Below are 12955 nucleotides of genomic sequence, written 5' to 3'. Positions count from 1 at the left end.
TACCTAGCATCGTCAATCTGCCTGGCCCCTGCCATCACTACAGCGCAGGTTGAAACGAATAGGACGTAGGTTTCAATGCCTAAAGGCTATCCTCCGTCTGAAACGTCACGGACCCCGAAGGACGCGTTACCTCGTCGATTACAACGCGATGACTGTGGCCAGTCGTTTGTACTGCTGAGCAGTGACATTGCACTTTGTGTGTTCATGCGCGGCTGTGTATAGGATGGTGTCATCTGGCGGGCAACTGATAGTCGCAGTCACAATAGCGATTCAGCCCTGCGGCCATTTGCCTTTTACTCACTCCCATTGAACTCTACGCGTAGTGGCGCCGTTCACCGCCTCGTCCAGTCCCTCCTTCTATGGGTTCTTTGTCGATCTTTGCCAGAATTGTATCCTCCAGGTTGCTACCCGTCGCAACGACGTGAAAGCGAGATCAGGCCCAAAAGCAGGCTAGTCACCAGTTGGACTGTTGCAGCTGTTTTCATAGGCTTCTTTCTTTCTTTCCTGCAACTACGACCACTATCTTCGATGCTTTCGCTTGCGGAAGGCCAAAACATGGAAACGGTGGTGACTTCTCGGCCACCGAAGCGAACTGGGTATGCACACAACCGATGCCCACGTTCAGCTTCATCGCTGTTATTGCTGGCGGCCAATCGGAATAGGCCAACCGACCGTCCGCTTTGTTGAAATGCATCACCCTCCAGCAGCAAAGGATGAAGTAGCCAAAGAAAAGCACGGATGCTTTGTGGAGTTAACGGGGATGAGAGGATCTTTCTGACGGGCGGGGGGTGGCAAAGGGGCCACTAGGCGGTGTTGGAGTGACGCTGGGTCAGTTCTTCAATGTTCAACAGGGCGCCATGGCCAAGCAGTAGCAACAATACGGACCGCCTCTCGCCGATACAGCGTGAATCTGTATAGACAACATTGTTGTATTGGACATCACCAGTAGCACCGGTGACCATAGACAAACAACAATAGAAGCAATTGAAGAACAACTCCATCTTCCCCTCGCTGTTGGTCCGTCTAGCCAGGTACCCTGTAGGTATAGCTGGGCAGCTAAAAGCGAGAGTTCGTCTTATGTAGTTCAACAACGTCCAACGGGGTAGTTGTTGTAGAGGGTGGGAAAGCAAAAGATCGACAGTGAACAAGAAATCTCCCACTGCGTCACTCGTGTCGAGCCTTTTTCAGTGGATGAAAATTGTCGTCCTTTATGTGTGCCTCGGATCGGTGGCCAAATGGAGCGTGTAGAGGAAATCGACTGTGGAGGGCTGAAGTGTTGCATGGTGGGGTGGTGTTGTATTGGAACAGGTCACTTTTTGTTATATTGACTTTTTAAAATTATCTGTCGGTATTAAAATCGGGGAAGGAGAAAGAAACGAAAATTGGCGGGAAACATTTCTAATAGAGGGGCGACAGAGATCGTAAAATGCAAAGAGTTGAAATGCAACAGAATGACGAAGAGCATATCTCCAAGTCCTACCACAGTAGTGTTGTCATGGCCTTATCAGATAGCCCTGCACAACATCTGAATGAAAAAACCCGGCGTATCTGTCTAAAAGTGATGTGAACACATTCTGGGGTACCATACCTAGAAAAATAACTGTTTTTTTTTTTTCAATGTTTGACGACCAGTATCACCTCTTGCAGTCTGAATACTCTTGGTTTCTTAGTAATTCTCATGTTTGTCGTATTTATCATCTGTGATATGGACTATTACTTCGGAATACTACATCATGTACCATCATCAGGCACCCTTACTTAAAAGGGAAATGAAAGGGCGCTTTGATACGTACGAAAACACACTCCTCCAATACAACAGAATGAAACACAGCGTGCGTTACAAGGGCTGAGACGTTATCCTTTAAAGTAACCAATGTCTACGTTGTCGTATATATTTTTCAATGAATATTGATCTTTTGTGCTAGAATTATCACATACTTTACGGCAATTCAATCGAGTCACAGATTTTAGTGAAGAATATGCCTTGAATGTTATTAAAAAACAGGAGTATTTGATTATGATGTGTTTGTACAGCGTGTATGTGCCTAATGCGTCAAGGCTATTGTTGTATGCGTACATAATTTGTCCACGAGGTGGCAGCGTTGCACATACCTTACTGGAAGCGTGAGCCTTAAGATTTTCGTTCGAATAGTTGCAAAGTTCATACCTAGACCTCTGAGCCTTAGACAAGTAAAAGAAAATAAGCAAAATGCGAACGCATCAGCATATGGAGCGCTTCCGAGCTGCGCCCTCGTAGGTACAGACCTGCGGTTCTTGTAAGTTAAGTACATTTGGGAATCAAGTGTAATTGAGCCTAATACGTTTTCCATTGCCGTATGTCGAGCAACGTATTTTACGCTGAATATTTAATGCTTGCACGGAGAATTGCTTTTGACCTACGGGAAAAGTAAACGCGTGTGAAAGAATGCTAGTTTTAATTCATTTCGATTGGATGCTTTCAAAATAGAGAACCAAATTATGCTTCAAAAGGGACAAATCAAAATATAACAACTCGCGTGGTAAATTCGTATTTCACGATGGCATAAAACAAACGCTGTTTTTATGTCTAAGAACCATACGATTCAATAGACGTCATACTCGTCTTCGCGTTTAGGTTGGGGCTATAGATTAGCCATTAACATGGCACCTAAAGAACGACGACGTTTTTAGCACCGACTTGGCAGGATTGTTTCATTTTACGGTGCAAGGTCACGCGGAAAAGCCCGCTTCACACCTCATATACCGATTAGCTCATAGTGCTTCAGTATACTTCGTTTTGTTTCTTTAATATAGACACATATCGACGATGAAGCTAGTACAGGTAACATCGAAATTTGACTGGCCTAGCCTGTAAAAGATGTTTTTATGCATTCCGAATTTAGTCACACCTGGAGTGATACGCGTCGTACATGTCGTCGTATGTATTTGTAGGCTATGATGGTAAAGAACATCTGCAACCGATGTTAAGTACTATCGCTCTATAACAAAGAAAATGCGTTCGAGTATTTCAGGAAGAGCCAAACGTACCTTTGTAAGGCAAATAAAAAGGACAAGCATCATTTACACAAACAAATCCATATGCAAACGTGTCTATAAAGGCTAGTCCATACGTTACATTAACTTAATCAAGTAATATAACTGTTTATAATAAAAACAATATACTTTGCAACTGGTGTTAGTCCAGCTATGGATGTCGTGACGAGAATATAAATCAATATTATAGGCCATCCTAGGCTGCACTGAGTGTCGCACGTACGTACTCAACGTTATCGCCTGCTTCCTTCTGTGTTCGTAGCTACTATTTCATATCGTTAATTCTACTTCCAAAGTCCACATATGGTATATATATGGCGCATATGCATCGTATTGTCTATTCTCTATTATCTACCTGTACCCCCCACGCCTACTCACATGCAAGCTCAATGCAGCACGGTAGCCACGCTATTAATCAAGCTAGTCACATTATCCAGCGCGTGTCGCAGTGACGATCCTTCATAGAGCATGTGGATTTATAACGTGTTGTTCTCTCTGGTTCATTTGTGTTCGCGCGCTAATTGACTGACTACGTCGTACACGTACATTGTCACCGGACTGGGCTTCCCGCAGGCAAATCAATCAGAGACTCATACAGGCGGATCTAAAGGTGCGTATGGAGCAAGGCCACGAACAAAGAGACCCGAACAAGAAAGTCCAAACCGCAGCAGAGGGTGGATGGCCGCTCAACCAGCTACCGCGTGGCGGTGACAGAGCTGCGCAATGGCGACGACAGATGGCTCTGTGGTTTTTGTTGGTTTCGATACTGTCGTCATCACTATTGTCAATTATTTTGCTACGCACATATTAATCGACGGCTAGACAACGTAACGTATTGAAAGGTAATGTAGAGGGTACCACACTGATAGTTCTAGCGATCCGACCACGAACTAGTAACAAGTACCCCGTCTATTCAGTATTATTCAACTGTCTTTCCACGCCGCGATGGCTTTTGGGCGGAATCATCACCGGGGCGTACAATTCAGGATAACGATGGCAATGGCAGATTGTTTGACACGAAGTTGCACAGGAGCGCCGCAGTTGAAACTATTCACACCGCGGCCTAGAATTGTAACAAATATGAGACGGCAGGTAACTTGCCTCAGGTCTTTGAGGTCTGCCGGTTCCGGCGTTCTCAGGGTCTCTCGCTACCAGGACAAGCATATTCTCGCTACAGAGAACAGCTCATTCGGCAAATTGTTTTTATTTCTTTTGAAGCGCTAAATTATAGCACAGACGGCAGATGTTATATATTGTAGAAGAACTAGCGGTCACAAAACGAATTTAATTACCGGCTAAAGTATAATGCTAGTGGAAATTGTGACACATAATAAAAGAACTAGGCCTTGAGAATTGACTAAATTGTGAGCCATCCACAGAACTTGATATATTTTGCTGGCAGCTAACGATCCTAATACTTATTTTGATTTTATCTTAATATTAGCCGCGCCTCTCGGAACTGGTTTGTCCAAAGTGTGCCAATTCTAAGGCTTTAATCAGTACCCACTCCTTTATCCTGTTTCAACATGCCCCTGTTCTACTCGTTGTTGACTATTCGAATAATCGGCGTTAGAATAGCTGAGATATGTTCTAACGAATATAGAGAAATTAGAATTGGTCATTAAATTAGGAGCATGAATCAAGTGCTGAGCTGGCTACGATCACCATATGCTGTCATCCAGGTCTGAGTTCAGTGGATTTTTGGCTCGCGTTTCTATTGCTGCTTCGCAAACGACTCAGCTGTTTTGAATTTTTCCTATTGCCACCACGATGCATCGAGCACAGCGTTTCTAAACCGCCCGCTGCACGACCCGGTCGAATATTCCATTTCAATTCGCGCACTCTAACCAACGCGTTCTAACGTGCAGACAAGCCGCGGGTATCGCACGCCAGTCTCCATCATCTCCATTAAATAGCATCTCGAATTTCCCAGGGAGGGCCTTTCTACCCCTCGTTTGCTTCCGAGTTGGTAACGGCACAGGCTACGGTGTATCAACACGTCTTTTGTTTCCGGTTGCCGGCTTCATAGCTACGGCCGGTTCGAAGTACATCTATTAAAAGAGAAATGCATTTAGCCACCACTAGAGAGACGGGGGTTATTTCCAAAGAGTACTGATGTGATATGTGGGGCTCAATGCTGTAATCCCCCTAATTCTACAACCCAGATAAAGTTTTTAAAGCTATATGGCTTCGAAGTAACCTATTTAAGGTGGTATGAATCGCATCGGTAGCAGTAGTAGTAGTTGTGTGCAGGTTGTCGGAATGGGGAAAGGAATCGTGCATTTTGAGTTGTTGCCATTAGCAGAATGATTGATTCCGATCTTTGCTGTCAACAACTAACAAGATAACAGAAACTCATTGAAACAAATCAACCCGAACCAATGAGCAGAAGGACAGCCGCTCCTCACTATGATGATGCTAGACCATACACATCTTCAACTCTAAATGCATCCGCCGCTTATGGCACCATCAGATTAGAATGTGTTTTGATCTCTAATAATGCCAGTTTTACTTTAATGGATGCAAAAATCACCTGTTATAGTTTTTCCTCACAGGTTCTAGAGTGATGGGATGTTGCCAGAAAATGACGCATGTTTAGCTTAGCATTTCAAAATACGTGTTTTAATTTAGCTTGCTCAAGAATCATGCGAAGTGCTGGCAAGGAGCACCATATAGTAAGTCGGCTTACTGCAAAATACTAAAAGTCCAGCGGCAGCCGGACATCGGGATAAAATAATTTAAGTTATGAAGCATATATACATAATTTATGTCGTAGCAATGTTTGGCTAGAATAGCCTTGCTCACCTTCTCGTTAAAGAACGTCGTGATGAGATGACAGTACTTAGCATGACTGCACAATAGCGTCCCTTTCGGCCTGTGGGAACGAGTAAACGAAACGCTTTAGATGATATTATACGATAGCTTTTGATCGTTACCAACAACATGTACTACGAATACCAATTCCCTTTGATGGCATGCTTTAAAAAGCAGCTGGTTGTGCTTCGTAATAAAGGAAGACCGTCAATTACAATAAAAAGCCAATGAATAGAAAATGCAAACTTCAATCGTTAGTTTTCAAATTAAAGTTAGTAACTGTTCAACTTCCTAAGCCTCAAAAGCAGAGGCAAGCCCTTGGAAACACAAACACAACGTCCAGTCATACTTTTTTAAGCTGACTTTTCGTATATGTTGACAATTCGGTTTGCGCTATCCGATCATGAATAATATGTTCAACTGAAACATCGAAAGTCGAGTGTTCGTTGACATTAGTTTTTTGAGCGCATTTTCCAGTCTCTGTGATGTGTCTGGTTAAATCCCGCACGTAACTCTATACGCACATACACACAAAATACAGTTATTATAACGAGATGCTTCGTCAAGGTGGTAGAAGCATCTATATTTGCTGTCGCTGTCATTGCCATTGCTTCTATGGCCCCGCGCTCTATGCTAAAGCGGCCGCATACAACTCCATCTGCTGTTTCCATTGTCCCTATTGTTGCCCTTGCGACCACTGCCCGGCCAAAGGCTGGTTGCAGAACAATACCAAATGAAAACCCGGCCGAATCCTAGTTTCTCGTCGACGTCAGTTTCTCGGTTGACACATCGACCCTCCCGTCCCCGGCCCTTCGCTTTCCTAGGCGTCACCTGTTTGTCCCAAATCCTTATACTGCTACTGTTATCTTTCGCTTGATTTTACCCACACGTACACCGCGGTGATTGTAATAGTCGTGCTAGAAGCCCAGAACCCTGCACGAATTTCCGCCCATACCGTTTCTCAGTAAGTTTTCGCCCACCAGGGTCTTGTTTACGCATTACTTGACAGAGCACGCACGGTGAAGAAAAACGTCACCGTTCCATTGGCCCGCATTGTGTACGTACATACGACAATATATACCATACACGTAGCCTGCGTTGCTGAGATACGGACAGATCAGAAGATTCTCTTAACGGGCCCTGCGCAAGGCGACAGAAGTAGAGCGTCGCTGTTGGTCCGTTCATCAAGGAGTCCATTAGAAAGTTAGGCATCAACTTCTTCTCCTACCTCCTCAGCTCCTTTATCATGCTTCTGCTGTCCACGTGCTCTGGCTGATGCTGTTAGCAGTGGTGGACGAGTCCTTGGCGTTATTGCCGGCACGGTACCCAGGTCTGTACTGCTAGTCGAAATAAACAGCAGTGGTCAACGTCGGTTTACTCAACAAACGACTCAAAGAACCATTTTGCTTCTATCCCTCCGAACTCGGCGGGACAAAACGGGGCAAAGGCCGGCAGCAAGGGCTTGGTAATGGCGCTGATATAGACTGAGCTGGCACCCACGGTTACGATGAGGCAGCGGCAATGACGAACGCGTGACTAACACAAAATGGCCATTTTCCTGTGCATTGACTCTAACAGACCCTCCCGTAGTTGCACTTTTAGGCGCTAGAGGCAGAAAAAGCGGAACGGAAAGAGCCGGGAGCGTATGTGTTTGCCATATAGAGCGTAAATCTGATATTTTTGTACAGGACGAGTGGAAGTATTCAAATCACTCAAGGGCTAACCTATGGGTGGAGCACGAATACCTGCGCACAGTTGTGGTTACATGTATGACCATTAACGCTTAAAAAGTATTTGATTAATTGGACGATTACGGTTAACTGTGTCCATGCCAGCGTATGGGTAAATACGTAAGTTTGAATTCTATTATCGGTTAATAATGAGCGAAGTCGATTGTACTTTTGTAGAAAGAAAACCGAAATATTTGGATAAACAAATTTTATAGCACTTCGTGTTTGTATTCCACCGTTTTACTCACTAGATAATAAGCAAAACAGCTCGCTAGCACTAGTTACTATGCGCTAAAAACGGTCACGTAACTACTCTTCACATAGACGCCCTTTTCATAACCTGCAAACTGCATTTATTAATCATTGTGATTTACTACTCCGGACATTCCTGACGGTTTATATAGGGAACACGTTGAAAAAGCTTTGAAACTAGTAAGTTAATTGATGCGGCTGCACAAATACCTCGACACACAAATAGCAACAGTAACTTTTTCTACTGTACTTTTGACTGTTAATATCTAGGAAGGTAGTCATAGCCCTCGGAGATCTATAAGAATTCATTCAAAGCAAAGCTCCCCAGCTCTCTAGCGAGACATTAATTAGCCTATCACACAAATTTCACTATACCTAACGTATGTATACGTGCATTGTATGTGTGTTTAGGCCCCGCATGAAGGTCTAAGGCTTCCTAATAAAACTGACACTCCTGTACGATTTTTAATTAAATAGATTTTAAAAACTATTGCGATGACAGGCGCTGCTTGTTGGCTCACCGTCAGAACATGCTCCGTAAACCTGGGTCACTATGCATTCTTAAATTCGTATAGATTACAAGCAGCTTGTGCGTGTATGTCAGCGAAGAAGGATACTTTCTACTTGCGTAAAAGGCGTAGACATTACTTGGACCATTCGACACGAAGTGATCATTATCGAAGTACGCCAGCCTTGCGTGCCTGTGTGTCATACTCCCGCTGCTAACGATTACAGAATAAGGTTACGCATGCGTCAACTAATTCTAGCTTCTTCTGGTCGAGCTGCTATTACATGTGATTTATTATAGTGTTTGGTTGTTTCAGCAGAGACCTTCCTTGAGGCCTGCATACCGGTGTGAAATTATTGGCCCGCCCTTCAACGTGAATACATTAGCTGTTTGTAGACCCTCGGTGAGCATCCAGCGACCTCACTACCCACTTTTTCCATTTGCCCCGACTCAACAGAGCAATAACAGAGATAGAGTACAGTGCGGGTTAAGGTGGACTGCAGTTATATGGTAGCGCATAGTTTAGGATTGGCAAATATGCCGATGGGTTTGGGATCGTCGAATGACGTCAAGCGTGTGTGCAGTTTGCAGGGAGGTTTGCTCATTTGGTTGTCGATTCTCGGCGAACTGAGAGGCCAAGCGAAACCGTTTGCCTGACTCTGAACGGTCAAGAAAGGCAAGGGCCTCACAATTGCCGCAGCTTTGAACGACCTATAGCTATAACCCGCCTGAACAATACACCTCGTAACGTTGGCTACCGTAATGTGGTAGCGATCATAGTGGCAGCTTCTCTGTAGTATTCGATTTTTAATCGCAGTTGTAACGGTTCTTGCTAGCCGCCACGTGCCAATCTTGCCACGGAAATGATCAGCTTGGGTTTCGTGTAAGAAGAGTCTGGGAATAAAATCAGAAGTTGAAACCATGTTGTTAATCGCCCGTAGTTTACTACAGCTTTATTAAAGTTAGATAGCTGATACTGTGAACGGCAGTAATACACCGGCAGCGGGAATCGGGTGGGCGGGCAATTCAGTCAAAAGATAGCATTTGAATTACTGTGGACTTAATTGCTACATAGTGACGGACATACAATGCGTTCGATAGGGGGAACATGTCAAATGAGACGTATGCGCATAGAAAATGGACTACATGCACATAAGGGTCCTGTTGTCTATATAAGGCAGAAACTGTCGTGGTATTATTGCTTGATCTTACGATGCGCAGTAGAGATAACAATGTCACAGATAAGCATCTTACCTTTGTCCCAGAAATCCAACTGATAATCTATATGAAGCCGCCACTATAACGCGTCCGTCCATATCGACCACAAAATCTGGGCATGAACCTGAAGATAAATGAAAACGTTTGAGTGATTATTTATTAGCTTTGTTTTTAGAGTTTCAGCACTAGTTAATCTAATAGAACGTATGTTGGCCTGTAGGGTGAGGCCTAAGCTTTTGGGTAGACAGACACTGGCTCCCAGTAAGGAAAAAGGAAGGCTTTTTTTAGTCAATTTATTATTGCACAAAAAGCCTACTTTTTGCTTAACTGTGGACTAATGTTTGTTTTTACGATGGTCTCACTTTTGCGCACTTTGTATGTATCATTGATGAACAGAGGCGGTCGCACTCATCTTCGTTAGTATGCATCCATTATGATAACAGCACTAACTATATTGATAAGGCCGCAAGTAGAGGGCTATATCGATCCGCGTGTGTGTCCTATCAAATTAAAACCGGAGACCCAATGGCTTCAAGTGTTTGGCGTTGCTGCCGCGTCATTTTGATCTAGGTGTGGTTGAGTACCGTGTTTGGATTTGTGTTTTCATGAAGCGTTAAATAGACTTATTATTATTTAGATTCATACGAATCGATAATGGGAATCGTGGACTTTGACAAGTGAATATTAATCTTTTACAACTACCACACAGAATGGGTCGTTACTATAATAGGCAAAAATTAACCGTTCTCTAAAATTAATTACTCCAAGTAACTTACCTACAAACGAAGCCATTATGTACCTAGTCGGGCTTGAAGAATTGGTAATTAGGCCCGACTCTCGATACGTTCAACTAGCACCACTCAATCGGAATGACTTTGACCATCATATGGCTTAAATTCGTATTCAAGCCCGCATATATGATTGATTCTTCTGCATGAATCTTTAACGAGTGATTCACGAGCCAACGTGACAAGCACTATACCTAAACATAGCTTGAAGGCTCAAGAGACGTAAAGGGATGCATCTGTCAGCTAAATAAATAATCACGAACGATGCAAGCGTCTCAGCTCTCATGAAGCTGCGTCATACCTCAATAAGTCCTTGTCGCGCTGCAGCTTCTTCAACATGATGTTATTGTCCTGTATAAGCCTGACCTATTTCATGTAACAAATGGTATCACTATATTGCACATTTCTATGAATCATTTAAAAGCGGCGACTGGCAGACGAAGGTAAGAAAGGGCGAAATAAACAACCACTATCTAGGTTAAAATATCATCTCGTCGTCGTCGTCATATAAAAACGTTGAAACGCGTAAGTTTATCCGTACGTCTAAGTGTATTATACATAGTTGTTAGTAACTATTAGATTTTCGCAAATCTCGTTACCGTTAATAACTTTTGTTTGCAATCTTACCTTTACAACCTTTGTAGTATTTAGCTCCACGCAGATGGAGGTCGAGACAGAGGACGGAAAGCAAAATCGTGCCAACAAAATGTTACCCCGACCACAAGAAAGTATTCCTACTTGGTTTTTTCTTCTTGATACGAAGTAACAGATTTAAGTGCGATACCGACTCCTCGGGTGTTTGGTAGTGTACAGCTGTTCCCCATTTTCATTCGGCGCATGCCCGTAAACGTTGTCTGGTTGCTGTCGATATTTCTGACGACTCAAAGTAAACGAAAATAGACATTATTATGGCAGGCATCTCTATCTGTTGGAAATAAAAAAAAAAAAAAGAGAACTATATATATATACACTGTGAGGAATGTAAACAACCCCTAGCTAACAAATCGAGCGCCGTTCGAAAATAACAGCCCTGGCTGCTAGTCGATATACTAGGAGTCTCCGACCTACAGCCGAGTCCTCCATTATATATGTAAATATATACATGTCATATGCTTCTCGTGCAATTATAATACCATAGCAGAGAATGGATCGTTTTTGATTGTCGGAACGTCCAGGTTTTTTACGACAACAGGACGTATTTACAAAAACCGTTGTTACTAGTATAAGTATGTAGAGCAAATCCGCTCATTTGTCTTTTGTATATATTGTAAACCAGAACCTCGAGCAAGTACTTATGCATAAGTGTACGGACTATAATGTTGTCGATGCAGTGCAAAAAGTTACCGCAAGTTCTTAAAGGGAAGCATTGATATTCGTTCAATTGCGGAGCATCTTACTTAACAAAAAATGTAAACACTGAGAGGTTCGATACCCTGATTGAAAGAACTTTTGTCAGAAAGATATTTTACCGGCTTCAATATAGTTATACTTCACATACTTAATCTATTCACCGTACCACAGACAACAGGAAGCCTATTCAAGGCATGTCGGTGCCAAAAGCTTTCGCCCTCATAAGGAGATATACATACCCTGGCACATTCAACAAGTAGCCATTTTCTGCTGTTATGACTACTTATCTTTTCGTCGGTAAAAAACTCACCACCTGTCACTTGACAGCATCGACGGGGCATAGCACCTTCCTGACACCAGCAAAGTCATCATTTGATCTGATCACTTCTATGCATTGCCCTAAATCGGATCAGGGCCGGTCATCGTGACGTTTTGAACCATCTCGCCTACCGATTAACCAACCACCCAATGGGTTTCGCTTCCGGATTTCTAAGACAATGTCTACGTACAGGTAGTCGTCGTCGTCGGAGCTGTGTCTTGTCTGCTTGCTGTGGGTTCCAGCGATCTATATCACTGATGTTGCTCATAGCGTTATCGGACACAGCTTCCATTGCATACCGCTCGTGCCTTTAAAAATACGACTTGCAGCCCTTCAAAGGAGCCCCACTAGGCTGTCGATATATGTCATTATCATCAATTGCAGCACAAACAAGCGAATCTTCCGTTAGGTCAGTATGATATTGGCGGCAGAACGATCATAGAGCTCAAGTTGTTTGTCCAGTCGTTAGACCGTACGGAGTCAGAGCTAGATGGGTAATATCTTTATATGTATAAGCTTGCTTGGCTGTTACTCGTCCGGCGCAAGATCTGCAGGAGAGGCCGTGAGGACGATTTGTTCCAAGTGCTAAGTTTGGCATAACGCCCCTACTTCCTCGTATACTCGAATATGCGCGTGGCACCTACGCATTCAACTATGTCCCTTTGCTGCGACCCACGCCAGCGTGGAGCCCGGCACGCACACGAGCATGCCTTCACACGATGTGCCTGTGGTAGAATACAAAGTTATTGATTAGTATAGACGAACGTACCTTCGTGCATATGCCTAGTTATCGTAGGGCGGTTTTCTTTTTTGTTGTCGTTTCTAGACGGCCAATAAATTTGTGAGGATCATGTCTCTATTGATGGTACAGGTATTCCTGCCTACTCTGTTAAACGTACGCAATGAGTGCTTTTGCTGTAGCAAGCGAAGGCGCCTATATATA

At 43.6% G+C, this 12955-nt stretch overlaps 1 protein-coding gene across 3 annotated transcripts in view; it reads right to left on the bottom strand.

Annotated features, from left to right (window-relative positions):
* Window positions 1-12955, bottom strand: part of LOC111253933 (lachesin-like) — a 203593-nt gene that overhangs the window by 145508 nt on the left and 45130 nt on the right. The window contains exons 2-6 of one of the 3 annotated variants that reach the window (XM_086973930.1): window positions 12004-12737; window positions 10971-11216; window positions 9592-9679; window positions 9079-9231; window positions 5839-5908 (exon numbers count right to left, since the gene is read on the bottom strand). In XM_086973930.1, the coding sequence (XP_086830056.1) occupies window positions 5839-5908; window positions 9079-9231; window positions 9592-9653 (285 nt within the window). In that variant the 5' untranslated portion in view covers window positions 9654-9679; window positions 10971-11216; window positions 12004-12737. Of the gene's footprint in view, window positions 1-5838; window positions 5909-9078; window positions 9232-9591; window positions 9680-10970; window positions 11217-12003; window positions 12738-12955 lie in introns of those variants that run through there. The other 2 variants (XM_086973932.1, XM_086973931.1) reach the window with 2 other exon arrangements.

The sequence above is a fragment of the Varroa destructor genome, unplaced genomic scaffold, assembly GCF_002443255.2.
Source record: "Varroa destructor unplaced genomic scaffold, Vdes_3.0 BEIS01000007.1, whole genome shotgun sequence".
Classification (NCBI taxonomy): domain Eukaryota; kingdom Metazoa; phylum Arthropoda; class Arachnida; order Mesostigmata; family Varroidae; genus Varroa; species Varroa destructor.
Note: the sequence above shows the minus strand (reverse complement) of the source record. Positions and strands in the feature narration are given on the sequence as shown.